Source organism: Hemitrygon akajei, chromosome 5, assembly GCF_048418815.1.
Source record: "Hemitrygon akajei chromosome 5, sHemAka1.3, whole genome shotgun sequence".
Taxonomy (NCBI): Eukaryota; Metazoa; Chordata; class Chondrichthyes; order Myliobatiformes; family Dasyatidae; genus Hemitrygon; species Hemitrygon akajei.
The window spans coordinates 12,376,851-12,391,884 of NC_133128.1; the positions used below are offsets into that span (position 1 = coordinate 12,376,851).

At 44.2% G+C, this 15,034-nt stretch overlaps 1 protein-coding gene across 1 annotated transcript in view; it reads right to left on the reverse strand.

The window, feature by feature from the left end:
* Positions 1-1,590: 1,590 nt before the first annotated feature.
* The window catches only part of LOC140727493 (junctional adhesion molecule B-like), an 82,394-nt gene continuing 68,950 nt past the window's right edge, over positions 1,591-15,034 (reverse strand). Inside the window, exons 8-10 of the mRNA XM_073044849.1 lie at positions 10,808-10,823; positions 9,405-9,447; positions 1,591-6,121 (exon numbers count right to left, since the gene is read on the reverse strand). Of these exons, the coding sequence (XP_072900950.1) occupies positions 6,089-6,121; positions 9,405-9,447; positions 10,808-10,823 (92 nt within the window). The 3' untranslated portion in view covers positions 1,591-6,088. The remainder of the gene's footprint in view (positions 6,122-9,404; positions 9,448-10,807; positions 10,824-15,034) is intronic.

The window sequence follows — 15,034 nt, forward strand, 5'->3', positions numbered from 1 at the left end:
CAGCCAGATGAATGGATTTTGCTCCTGGCTGTAGATACAAACCCATATTCTAGGAGGAATGAAGAAGGGTGTCAGCCTGAGATGTCAACTGTTTATTCCCTTCCATAGATGTTACCTGACCTGCAGAGTTCCTCCAGCATTTTGAGCGTCGGTCTCAAGACTTTCAGCATCTCACGTCTCAGATGGCAGATGCTGGGATCAGGAAAAACAATCTGCTGGAGGAACTATGGCAAACAGTAGTAATGCCTTTTGTGTTGCAAAATCCTGCATGAACAAATTGAGTTCATAATGGAGATTGTATTAATAATGGAAGTTGTATGTGTCTTGGTCAACCATTTTCAGGGGGTCAAGTTGGGTTTTCTTACAATAAATTCTCTGGGAACCCTAGTAGACATTCATTCTCAAAGGCAGACAGTTATTTAGTGGTTTTCAGAGTGGGTCATTGTGAAATAATGTATAGAGACATGGCAGCATAGTGGTTACTGTAACGCAATTACAGTGCCAGTGATGTGGGTTCAGTTCTGCCGCTGTCCAAAAGGAGTTTGTATGTTCTTCCCCGTGACCACTTGGAAACACTGTTTGGATCTTCAGCCACCAGCTGCAGACAGGTCCACACTATGTCCATTTTCCGCCCGCTTTGGGGCAACATGGTTGCTTCCTCTGGGTTTGCTGGTTTCCTCCCACATTCCACAGATGTGTAGGTTAGTAGGTCACGTGTGTAATCGTGCAGCGTGGGAGCATTGTGAAGGTCCGCTTATTGTGCTATATCTCTAAATAAAATTTGTTTCATAAAAAGTTTAGCATAAAAATTCTGGTGAATAGTGATGTACAGGGAGAGCTACACTATTGGAAATACCTCTTGAGAACAACATCATGGTAGCCATTGAAAACAAAAATTCCAAGGCATAGTTTTAAAATTTCTCAAATATCTTGGCCCCTATTGAAAGATAAATAAAAGATGTTTTCTGAATATCATCAGAGGGTCACGAGAGTGTGAAATGAGCTGCCAGTGCACGTGGTGCATTCGAGCTTGATTCATTCAAGAGAAGTTTGGATAGGTACATGGATGGTTGGAGTATGGAGGGCTATGACTCTGGAGCAGGTGGATGGGAGAAGGCAGTTTAAATGTTTCAGTACAGATTAGATGGGCTGGAGGGCCTGTTTCTGTGCTGTATTTTTCTATAACTTTATGTAGCTCCTTGATATAGTATACTACCACAATAATTGTGGGGCTTCCTCCCCCAACCTGGTCCCTCCATCTCCAGTAGCAGAAGAACCTACTCTGTGTTCCTTCTCCACTGTGCCCTTGCAGTGGCTGCGCCAAGATGTAGTGCAGCCCTCAGCATGCACTCCTGCAGCCCGGAATATGCCAGGTGGGGCATTCCTCCACGGACATCTCAATGCGGCAGAGCAACAACTTTTGGTCAGACCAAAGGGCTTCTCAATTGACTAGGAAAAGGAATCACGGCAGTTGATAGGAATTGCTCTGCTGGAAGCCAGTATGAACTTGATGGGCTGAATTTCCCCTTGTGCCATGACTGAAAATGTGACGGTATTTGGAGGCAATATCTTCACACAGTGACCAACCTCTGGAAGTTCCACGTAGAGTTTAATTTGTGTTAAAGAGAAAAACAAGTGGCTAAGGGTACAGTAGGTTCAAAAAAAGTCAAGAGTTATGTCATTAGCAGATAGACATCAAGTTAAAATTGCACAGTGTGCTTATTTTTTTAATTGTTGGATATTAGGCACAGCAACATAATTTATCTCATTTTCAAGTTACATACCCCCAAAACATAAAAGTGCTTGCACTCAAATAATTTCAAGTTAATAAACTGAAAAAAAGTGTTGAAAATATACAAGGCACACCTGCATTAAGTAAAAACTGATAGGCATTTTTTTGAAGGACTTGTATAAGAAACGTATCAGTAGCAAACATCTGAAGTTTGCTGTGTGGATACCTCTGCAAATTCTGACAATCTTGTATACATTTCTGTCTATCTGAGCTCATGTGGACATAATAACCAAATATTCTTAATCCTGGGGGCCTGCATGCAAATAATGATACTTCTGAGGGATTTTCCTTGTTAATTTCCAGAACCTCTCTAGAAATGTTATATTCTAGGGGTCTTCCCTGGAATACTGATATTTTTGAGGTTCCCTGCTAATACTGATTCCGTAGAGATTTTTTCTTGGAATATTGTTCTGTTTCACACTCGGGCCACTGCAAATACTGAAAGTTTCTCAAATACAGATGGGACATCAGGATTCCAGAACAATGACACTGTTGGGGTGGACCCAACACAAGATACTCCTGCCTTTAATCTCACATGTAGTTTACGGTCAATTATAAACCACATTTGTACAATTTATAACAGCCTTGGACATTTGATATACAGTATAAAATTAAGAACTGCAAAATGTAACTGTTGGTCAGGTAGGAGAATGGAACATACAACAGTCCATACACAAGCAGTATGAGAGCGATATGATGTCAGTCCAGATACAAGAACCTGGCTTCAATGTTGTAATTCTGCACCTATGTTGTATAGTTTTATAGGAGAAAGGGATTGAAAGGGATAATAAATCAGGCATTATGGAATGGTGGAGCTGAATGGCCTAATCCAGCTCCAATGTCTTATGGTCTTGGACGGGAGGAATATGGATAGTACAATTGACTGGGTATGGATAATAATATGCAAATATATTTGTTCAATTGTATATGACATGCCCCATTTCTCAACTTGTCCAATTAATTTCTGCCTTCAAAGCCACAATTCACAACCTGTAAATTCTAGCTTCCTGCCACTATCCATTTGCGAATTACCTTCCCTCCTGAATGATCCATCTGTGTTCTTAATTTTTGGCTCCTATGCCCCAAGAATTATTATGACATTGTTTGTAGCTCTCCATAACATCTCTTTTGACATTTTGATTATCACTCTTTGAACTACAATGCAATTGCAAACTAAATTTAGAGTCACAGAAAAGTACAGCACAGAAGCAGGCCCTTTGGCCCATTTAGTCCATGCCAAACCATTTAAACTGCCTACTCCCATCAATCTGCACCTAGATCAAAGCCCTTCATACCCCTGCCATCCATGTACCTCTCCAAACTTCTCCTAAACATTGAAATTGAGCTGCATCCACCACTTGCTCTGGTAGCTCATTCCACACTCTCACAGCCCTCTGAGTGAAGAAGTTACCCCTCATTCCCCTTAAGTGCTGCACCTTTCACCCCTAACCCACGAACCTCTGGTTGTAGTCTCACCTAACCTCAGTGGAAAAAGCCTGCTTCCCCTACCTATACCCCTTATAATTTTGCATACCTCTATCAAATCTCCCTCAATCTTCTATGTTCCAAGCAATAAAATTATAACCTACCAAATCTTTACTTAAAGCTCGGATTCTCCAGTCTCAGCAATAATTTATGCAACCAATTAAGCCTTGTGTCATTCTTACAAATCCAATGGCATCCAAAATGGGTATATTTAACACGGAGATTGACAGGTTCTTGGTTAGTTAGGTGTCAAAGGTTACAGGGAAAAGGCAGAAGTTTGGGGTTGAGGGGGATAATAAATCAGCCATGATGATGGAGCAGATCCGATGGGCCAAATGGCCCAATTCTACTTCTATGTCATATGATCAAAATTGAATACTGTTTCTACATGGTGTAAATAGCAAGCTACTGAAGGACCTCAATGAGCCAAGCAGTGTCTGTGGAGAGAAATGGGGAGTCACTATTTTAGGTGGAGACCCTTCATCTGGACTCTGAAAATAGAATGCGTTTCAGGCTCTGTCCAATCAAAGCAACATGTCTGAATTCACACACCTCACTTGAAAACAAAATAACAATGCTTCATTGGCTTTTTGGTTCGATTTTGCACATGGAAATTAGCTTTCAGTGATTTGTGCAAATTATCCATAGCTTTGTCAGTCTATACATGGTGCAAAATTAACAAATTTGTCATTTAAATTCAGAGTGAAGGACTTCACATTTCACCCCACATACAATCTGTGGCCACTTTATTAGGTACACATGCTTAATGCAAATATCAAATCAGTCAATCAAGTGGCAGCAATTCAATGCATAAATGCATGCAGGCATAGTCAATTGTTGTTCAGTACAAACATCAGAATGGGGTAATGTGATCCAAGTGAATTTGACTGAAATGATTGTAGGCACCAGACAGGTTGATTTGAGAAACTCAGAAACTGCTGCTATCCTGGGAAATTAATGCATAGCAGTCACTAGAGTTAATGGAGAATGGTACAAAAAGCAAAAAAAGAAAAAAAAATCAATCCAGTGAGTGGCAGTTCTGTGGACAAAAACCTTTTTTTAAACAACAAAAATCAGAGGAAAATGGCCACACTGGTTCAAGCTGACAGGAAGGCAACCGTAATTCAAATAACCACACATTACAGCAGTGGTGTGCAGAAGAGCATCTGTGAATACACAAGTCAAATCATGAAGTGGAAGGGCTACAGCAACAGCAGACCATGAACATACACTCAGGAAGTACAAAAAAAATGGTCACTGAGTAGTCTTTCTCATTTAGAGCTCTCTAAATATTGTTATAGAAAAACTAGTGTTCATTGGTGTTCTGATACTCATAACTTGTTTGTGAACCAATAGCTTTATAAGAAAACAAAGTACACAAAACAGAAATTAAGACACTTGAAGGTCACTGATGGTGCAGATTATTCCAAGCTACTCGTGACTACAAGTCAACTCCAGGTTATGAACACCTGGCTTATAGACAGAAAATGAACATATAAATTCAAAAGCACAATGCTTGTAGAGACAGTTGTTCCCACAACCTTTTTTAGTGAACGTTCTTCCTTAACAGCCTTACGTGCTTTTGGATGCAATTTATTACAACATTGAGAAGGTATGGAAATATTATTTGTGTATTGTTTAATTTGCTGTCAAAATTGACTTGGGGATATCTGTAAAAATGGATCCTGATCATTACCAATCGATGGACTGTACTCTCAGTGGCCACCTTATTAAGGACTCTTGTACACCGGCTCGTGATGCAATTATTAAGATGGCCAATTATGTAGTAGCAACTCAATGCATAAAAGCATGCAGACATGGTCAAGAGGTTCAGTTGTTGTTCAGAGCAAACATCAGAATGGGGAAAGAAATGTGATCCAAGTGACTCTGACCATGGAATGATTGTTGGTGCCTGATGGGGTGGTTTGAGTATCTCAGAAACCGCATCTCCTCCTGGGATTTTCACATACAACAGTATATAGAGCTTACAGAGAATGATGCAAAAAATAATAAACATCCAGTGAGTGGCAGTTCTGTGAGATAAAATGCCCTATTAATGAGAGAGGTCAGAGGAGAATGGCCAGACTGGTTCAAGCTGACTGGAAGGCAACAGTATAATAACCACACGTTACAACAGTGGTTTGCAGAATTAAATTTCTGAAGGGACAACATGTCAAACCTTGAATTGGGAGGGCTATAACAGCAGGAGGCCACACCGGGTTCTACTCCTGTACCTAATAAATTGGCCACTGAGTGTATAGCACTGGGCAGATCCTTTTTGTTTACATGGATAGGTTTAGATGTTTGTGGGCCAAATGCAGGCAAGATGGGACTAGCTCTTTGGGCGACACATGGATGAGTTAGGCCAAAGAGCCGTTTTTGCATGTGACTTAATGACAAAAATGGATGAAAGCTAGTTACCAGCCAAGATTAAATCTCTTTTGATATTTAATTTCTGTTGGTGTCAATCATCAGGTTTGTAAATAAGATGACTGGCAATTAATATCGTGAACAGTCATACATCACCTTACAGTAAATCAAGTGAGCCTGCTCTGACAGAAACTGTGAGTGAACCAGACAAAATATTAGGACAGCTTACACTGGTGCCAGGGGGCACAGGGAGGGGGGTATCTGGGCCCCAACAGCAGAAGGCAAGGCCAGTAAACATGGGAATGGAATTCAAGGAGATGCTGGAGGCCAGCAATGAGGGAGTGGTGTCAACATCTACCCCATTGTCCCAAATGCAATATTCTTTATGGATTGGAGAAGTGGTTTGGAATTCTTCAAGGATGTACCATTCTTCGCAAGATGTCAGATGACAAAAGACTTGGTATGTTTGAAGTCCTGTGTTGGTAAAGAAACAAAGATAGTCAAATTAGTAATTGTATCTGGAAAATGAAAGCCATTGCCTGAAACCATTCAAGCCTGGTTCTCCATTCATTATAATTATGGCCCTATCTATGCCTCAACTCCTTTTAGATCAAGTGTTCACACACTGGGGTCCACGGACCCCTCAGTTACTGGTAGGGGCTCATAGCAAAAAAAAAAGTTGGGATTCCCTGTCTTAGAGCATAGAACAGAGTGGCACAGACCAGACTCTTCAGATTACAATGTTCTGTAAACTAAACGCCAAACTAAACTAATCCTTTGCCTACACCTGGGGTTCCCAACCTTTTAAAAAAATTCCATAGACTCCTACCATAAACCAAAGGGTCCATGGACCCCAGCTTGGGAACCCTTGGTCTACACAATATCCACATCCCTCTATTCTCGGCACATCCATGTGCCTACTTAATGCTTCTGATCTGCCTCCACCACTACCATTGGCAGTGCATTCCTCTGAGTAAAAGAAAATTGCCCCACACATCTTTGAACTGACCATAAATGCATGTCCTCTAGTAGTAGATATTTCCACCTGGGAGAAAAGATACCAGCTATCTATGTCTCTCATAATCCTGTAAATTTCTATCAGGTTTTTCCTCAGCTTATCTTACAGAGAAAACAATTCTAGTTTGTCCAGTCTCTGCTTGTAGCATATGCCTTCTAATCCAGACGGTATCTTGTTAAATCTGCACCCTCTACAAATCTCCCAAATCCTTCCTATAATGGGATGACCAGAATGGAATGCAAGATAAAACACAAAACAGTATGTTCTTTTTCTTTCATCTATGTGCCCATCTTAAATGTTCGTATTGTGTCTGCCTCTATCACCACCCCAGCAGCACGTTCCATCATGTGCTGAATTGTATTGACGTAAGCCATCATGGTCTCATGACCATGATTGTTCTTGGCAAATTTTTCTACATAAGTGGGTTGCCATGGCCTTCTTCTGGGCAGTGTCTTTACAAGATGGGTGACCCCAGCCATTATCAATACTCTTAAGAGATTTTCTGCCTGGTACCAGTGGTCACATAACCAGGATTTGTGATTTGCACCTGCTGCTCATACAACCATCCACCACCTGCTCCCATGGCTTCATGTGACCCTGATCCTGGGGGGGGGGTTAAGTAGGTAGTAGTACATCTTGCTCAAAGGTGACCTGGAGGCTAGCAGAGGGAAGGAGTGCCTTACACCTCCTTTGGTACCTACCACTCTTTGTATAAAACTTAACCTCTAACATCTCCCGATGCTTTCCTCTGAAATATCTCTAATTTATCTGTCTCTACTACTGTGTTAAAAACGTTCTCTGACACAATCCCCTGGCCCCACTATCTTCCAATCATCCTATAAATAAGCTCCTCATACAAGCCATTTCTGCCCTGGGGAAAAAGTCTCTGGCTGTCTTCTCGATCTATGCCTCTCAATGTATTGTACACCTCTATCAGGTCACCTCATCATCCTTCGCTCCAAAGAGAAAAGCTCTAGCTAGCTCATCTCTTCCTCATCAAACATGCTCTTTAACCTAGGTAGCATAGTGGTAAACCTTCTGCACCCTCTCCAAAACTTGCAAATCCTTCCTATAACGGGATGACCAGAACAGAATGCAATACTCCTGCGCTTTATTAAGCCTCAGCATAATTCCCTGACTCTTGAACCCAATTTCTCAGTTAATAAAGGTAAGCATGTTCTTTACCACCCCTATCAACTGTTAATTGTGTACTTGCCTGTATATCTCACACATAGACCATAAAATATAGGAGCAGAATTAGGTCATTTGGCCAATCAAGTCTGATCCATCATTTAATCATGGATGATCCAATTTTCCATCTCAGTCCAATCTCTGTCCTCTTCCCATTATCCCTAAATGCCCGAACTAAAGAAGAATCTATTCATCTCGGCCTTAAATATTCCCAATGACTTGGCTTCCACAGTTGACTGTCAACAATTTTCACAGGTTCACCACTCTCTGGATAAAGAAATTCCTCCTCATCTCGGTTCTAAAAGGACACCCCCTCTATTATGATGTCGTATCCTCTGGTATTAGACTCCCCCACCATAGGAAACATCCTCTCCACATCCACTCTATCAACATTCGATAGGTTTCGGTGAGGTCACCTGTCATTCTTCTGAGCTCCAGTGCGTACAGGCCCTCATCAAACACTCCTCATGTGACAAACTTTTCAATTCCAGAATCATTTTTGTAAACCTCCTTTGAATCCTCTCCAATGTTAACACATCCTTTCTTAGATAAAGGGCCCAAACCTGCTCACAGTACTCCAAGTGAGGCCTCACCAGTGCTTTATAAAGCCCTAACATTACATCCTTGCTCTTTGCATCATTGTGCTGATTCTCCATAACCCTCAGTCTGCCTTCTCATTCAAATATCTGTCTCTACCTTAATACTGCTGGTCATCTGCCCTCCATAAGCCTCTGGAGTAAGAATTCCAGAAGTTCGGAATTCCTTTGTAAAAAAATGTCTACTCACCACCATTTTAAATGATTGGCCCCTTTTAACTATAAGCACATAGCAAGGTTCCTGCAGCTTTCCCGATCGACTGGCCTTTGGATATGCAAGCTCAAAGCTAATAAATTTTGTGGCAACAGGGAGGGGAGTGGGGGCAAGGCTGAACACTGGTCTTGTTATGCACAGACATCCCAGTTACAAGACAGAGCTATGCTGAGCCTCTTTCAATGGACTTGGACTCGGGATCAATGCAGCCTACACAAACGCACTTTCTTCCATCTCTACTTTTTATCCAATCCTTTATATCCCTTTCCAGTCTGAGGGTAGTGCTGGTGGGAGGACAGAGTGTTTCAGCAAAGGCGAGCCAGTGGGACTCTCGCCCCAGGGATCGGGAACCAGGGGTTCAGAATAACGTGGGGCAGGACAGAGCTGTGGATGCTTTCTTGACCCAGTGCCTGTGTATACACTGGTTCATGTTTGACCCAGCGTAAGACAAGCTGGAATGCCTTCATCTGTGGTTGATCCAGCATGAGATGGGGTACTGTTGTGTGCTTGTTCTTGCAGAAACATGGTTCCAGGACAACATCCCATGCACCATAAATCCCATGCACTGATTTACACCAATATTATTTTGTGACTGTGCACTATCGTAACTATACGTGCTGTGTGTGACCGTATGTACTGTGTTTTGCACTTTGGCCCCAGAGGAACACTATTGCATTTAGCTGTATACACATGTATGGTTGAATGACAATTAAACTTGAATTTGAACTTCACACTTACTTCAGGGGGAGGAGGAGCGTTGGCGCGACTGGCAGCACTCGACCTGTGGAGACAGAGAGAGGGAGGGTGAGCATGTTCCAATGATGGGAGAATGGAGGGGGAGCAGAGTGGGGGCGGTCAGAGGAAAGAGGCCTGTAGGAACTGGCCTCAACCATGGTGTGCACAGCCTCAAAGACTGAACAAAATGTGAGTGTGGGGGGGGGGGGGGCGTGGAACTTAAGCAAAGGGGGTGGGGTTTACACACACAAACTCAGCAGGTCAGGCAACATCTATGAAGAGGAATAAAGAGTAAACATTTCAGCCAAGACCCTTCATCAGTACTGGTAAGAAAAGGGGAAGAGTCAGAATGAGAAGGTGGTGGGTGGGGGGGGGGGGGGGGGGAAGAGTGAGCTAGTGAGTGATAAGTGAGACCAGGTGAGGGGGAAGGTGGGTGTGTGAGGGAAGGGGGAATGAAGTGAGAAGCTGGGAGGTGACAGGGAGAAACGGTAAAGGGTTGCAGAGGGAATCTGATGGGAATGGAGAGTAGACTGTGGGAGAAGGGGAAGGGAGAGGTTGCAGGGGTGGGGGGTGTTTGTACCTGGGGGCTGGCCAGTGAGAGGAGAGGTTGGGAGATGGGCCACAGGCTCTTGGTCAAGTGGGTGTTGAGTTTGCAAGACCCAGGGTCCAGACCAAGGAGGAGTGACCGCAGCCTCCTTGCCGGGGAAGGAACCAGGAGTCTGTGGGGGTGGGAAGCAGGGGTTTCGGCCCAGGCTCTCGCCCGAGACTGACAGGGATTAAGGCCCAAACTTTTGGCCAGGATGGAGAGACAACAAGACCGCGAGAGGAACTGGCACAGTTGCATGGTGGATAGCGCAGTGCGTTACAGCACCAGCAATCTCAAATGGTTCAGTTTCCACTGCTGCTTAAGGAGTTTGTACATTCTCCCTGTGACCATGTGGGTTTCCTCCCACGGTCCAAAGCAGGGGTGGACATGCTATGTTGGCACCAGAGGCACAACAATACCTGCGGGCTGCCCCCAGCATTTTTGGACTGTTCGTCATCAATGCAAATGATTCATTTCAACACGCGTTTTAATGTCTTGATGTACATGTGACAAATAAAGCTAATATTTAACCTTTTAGTCATTGAACAGTGTATCCACATCCTCCAGGCAGTGACTTTGGGACTCCACCACTCGGTTCCCAGGAAGGACCTACAGCCTGAAACATTCACTTGATTCCACCCTCCGCGGACGCTGCCTGATCTGTTGAGTGATTTCAGCATCTTCTGCTGTAATCCCCTCTGCCAATCTCCCTGACTGAGAAGACTAAACTCTCTGCCTCCCCCCTTTACTGACCTCTCTAAGGGGGGGACTGGGTCCCCTCAGTCCACCTTGTCTGGGTTTCTCGTTACGTTATACTTACGTGGTAGATCTTCTCTCTGTGGAGACAACAAGAAACAGATTTAGTACTCGGCCCAGCAACATCATGCTTATAATTCCAGAACTCTGGAACAATTGCAAATCAGAAGAGAACAAGTGCAGGTTGAAGAAACCTTCACAATTATACTTTGATGTGACTGGACTCAGGATAAGGCACACATTTCACAACACTGATCAGTTAATGAGGGTTAAACATCTAACATTTCACCCCCCTCCTCCATTCCAGTCTCAGTGTCCCCCCTACCCCACTTGGAAATCTGAACTCCACTTGACTGCAAATTCTAGTGTCATCAGTCATGCCGTTAGGACGTGTACTGCTTGGTTACTTTACGTGTAACAAATCATTGGCTTGACTCAAAGTATGACAGCACAGGAAAAGGCCATTCAGCCTATCTAGTCCATGCTGTCCTGTTTATCTGCCTAGTCCCATTTGACTACGCCCAGACCATAGCACTCTATATCGCTCTCATCCATGTACCCACCCAAACTTTTCTTAAAGTTCACAATTGATCCCACATCTAACAGTTCCTCTGGCAGCTCAAACCATCCTCTGAGTGAAGCTCCCCCTCAGATTCCCCTTAAATATTTCACCTTTAACCCATGACCTCTAGTTCTCATTGCCCTCAACCTAATGGGAAAAAGCCTGCATGCATTCACCTCATCTATACTCCTCATAATTTTGTAACTGGGTGTAAGTTCCCAGTTGCTTCAAAAAGGGAACAATTATACCAGTGCCCAAGAATAATGTGAGCTGCCTTAATGACTATCGCCCGGTAGCACTCACATTGACAGTGATGAAATGCTTTGAGAGGTTGGTCATGACTAGACTGAACTCCTGCCTCAGCAAGGACCGGGACCCACTGCAATTTGCCTATCGTCACAATAGGTCAACGGCAGATGCAATCTCAATGGCTCTTCACACAGCTTTAGACCATCTGGACAACACAAACACCTACACATCAGGGTGCTCTTCATCAACTGTAGCTCAGAGGCATTAAATAAGCACATGGAGGCTAGCAAAAAGGTAGCAGGTGAAGCCCGGTGGGTGGGAAAGTTCAGAGGCTGGTGAGGAAGGAATTTGATGGAGGAAAGTGGACCATAGAAAGAGATGGAGGAAGGGACCCAGAGGGAACTGATAGGCAGGTGAGAAGGAATAAAGCGGGGAATACGGGGATGAAATTGTTTACTGGAAGGAGAAATTGATATTCATGCCATCAGGTTGGAGGGTACCCAGACAGAATATAAGGTGTTGCTCCTCCACCCTGAGGGTGGCCTCACCTTGGTACAAGAGATCATGGACTGACATGTTAGAATGGGAATAGGAATTTGCATCAAAATATTTGGCCACCATGAAGTCCGACTTGGGGATGGAGCAAAGGTGCTTGACGAAGCGGTCCCCCAATTTACGATGGGACTCACCAATGTAGAGCAGGCCTCATCAGGAGCATCGGACACAATGGACAACCCCAGCAGATTCACAGGTGAGCCCAGAATGGAGGTGAGGGAGGAGGTGAATAGGCAGGTGTAGCACTTAGGCCACTTGCAGGGGTAAGATTAGAGGGGAAGGACGAATGGATAAGGGAATTGTGGAAGGAGTGCCCCTGGTGAATAAAGTGGAGGGGGAAGAAGGTAAACATAAGTTCAATCATGGGATCCCTTTGGAGATAGAGGCAGTTGTGGAGAATAATGTGTTGGATGCAGAGGCCAATGGTGTGGTAGGTAAGGACAAGCACAACTATCACTGTTAAGGCGGCAGGAAGATGGGGTGAGTGTGATGTATGGGAAATGGAGGAGATGTGGGTGAGGGTAGCATCAGTATTGGAGGGAGGATAACCCCTTTCTTTAAAAGAGGACATCTCTAATATTCTGGAATGGAATGCTACATCTTGGGAACAGATGAGGCAGAGAGCCTCTGAGCTGTAGTGCTCAATATGCCTCTAAACCAGGGGTTCCCAGCCTTTCTTTAATGCCATGCACCAAAGCCCTTAAGTGAGGGGTTTGTGGAGCCCAGGTTGGGAACCATTGCTCTAAACCTTTTCTGTTTATGTAGTAGTCCAAGGATCTTTTAAGCGTCATTATTGTACAGTACCTGCCCCAACCGTTTCTTCTGGCATTTCATTCCACATTTATTTATTTAATGATACAATGGACCCTTCTGGCCCAATGAGCCACACCACCCAGCAACCCATCTATTGCAGAAACAGAATCAGGTTTATTATAACTGGCATGTGTCGTAAAATTTGTTAAAGCAGCAGCAGCAGTTCAATGCTATACACAATATAGAAGAAAAAATAAAAATAATAATAAATAAATCAATTATGGTATATGTGTAATGAATAGATTAAAAATGGTGCAAAATACAGAAATAATGTATATTAAAAAAGTGAGGTAGTGTTCATGGATTCAATGTCCATTTAGGAATTGGATGGCAGAGGGGAAGAAGCTGTTCCTGAATCGCTGAGTGTGTGCCTTCAGGCTTCTGTATCTCCTACCTGATGGTAACAGTGAGAAAAGGGCATGCCCTGGGTGCTGGAGGTCTTTAATAATGGACGCTGACTTTCTGAGACGCCACTCCCTAAAGATGTCCTGGGAACTTTCCTAGGTACCCAAGATGGAGCGGACTTGCATAACTACAGGACAATTTACAGTGACCAATTAACCTACAAACTGGTACGTCTCTTTACTGTGGGAGGAAATCAGAGCACCTGGAGGAAACCCATGCGGTCACGGGGGGTGGCGGGGGGAGGAGACGTACAAACTCTTTACAGACGACGCTGGAATTGAACTCTGAATTTCCACATCCCGAGCAGGAGCTGTAATAGGCTGCGTGAACCGCTGTGCTACCACCGTCTGCGTGATGAAGTCACCCCTCAGTTCTCCATTGAGGTATCTTCAGCAGAAGAACTGCAGCAGGTCAAGAAGGTGACTCACCAAAGTTGAGTTTAAGTTCATATGCGTACGTGCAGGTGTACACAGATGTAATGGAAGATTTACTAACGTGAGCATCTTGGGCACGTGGCATCAGAGCACATAGCATTCCCACCAGTGTCTCAGGGCAGGTCGGTATAAACAAAAAATGCTGGCCTTACCAACAATACCCAAATGTACAGATGTATGGGGCAGTATGAAAAGCGTAGTGGTTAGCACAATGGTTTATCGTGCCAGCTATCACAAGTTCAGGGATCAATTCCCACCACGGTCAGTGAGCAGCCTTACGTTCTCCATATCACTGCGTGGGTCTCCTCCAGGTGCTCTGGTTTCTTCCCACATTCCAAAGGCACGGGTCCGCTCTCACTGCTCTACTCTCTCTGACGGTGAGACCAGGCACAGCTCAAATGGCATCTATAAATTTGTTGATGACACAACTATTGTTGGCAAAATTTCAAATGGTGATGAGGGGGCGTACCGGACCGAGTTACGTCAGCTGGTTGAGTGGTGTCGCAGCAACAACCTTGCACTCAGTGTCAGTAAGACCAAAGAATTGATTGTGGAATTCAGAAAGGGTAAGACGAGGGAGCACAAACCAATCCTCATAGAGGGATCAGAAGTGGAGAGAGTGAGCAATTTCAAGTTTCTGGGTGTTAACATCTCTGACGATCTATTCTGGGCCCAACATGTCGATGCAGCTACGAAGAAGGCACAACAAGGGCTACACTTCATTAGGAGTTTGAGGAGATTTGGCATGTCACGTAAAGCACTCACAAATTTCTCCAGATGTACCGTGGAGAGCATTTTAACTGGTTGTATCACCGTCTGGTATGGAGGGGGGGGGGGGTGTCGGGGAGATCTAATGCACAGGATCAAAATAAGCGGCAGAGACTTGTAAACTTAGCTCCATTTGGCACCAACCTCCATAGTATCCAGGACATCTTCAAGGAGCAATGCCTCAAAAAGGCAGCATCTATCATTAAGGACTCCCATCACCCAGGTCATTGCTACCAACAGGGAGGAGGCACAGGAGCCTGAAGACACACACTCAATGATTCAGGAAAGCTTCTTCCCCTCTGCCATCTGATGGACACTGAACCCATGGACACTACCTCACCACCTTATATAACTTCCATTTTTGCACAAAGTTTTTTCTATTATGTATTGCTGCCGCAAAGATAACCGAATGCCGGAGACCTTAAACCCGATTCTGGGTTTGTGTTAGGAAGCTGTGGGTATGCAACGTTGGCACCGGGTACTTGCGGGGCCGCCCCCAGTACAC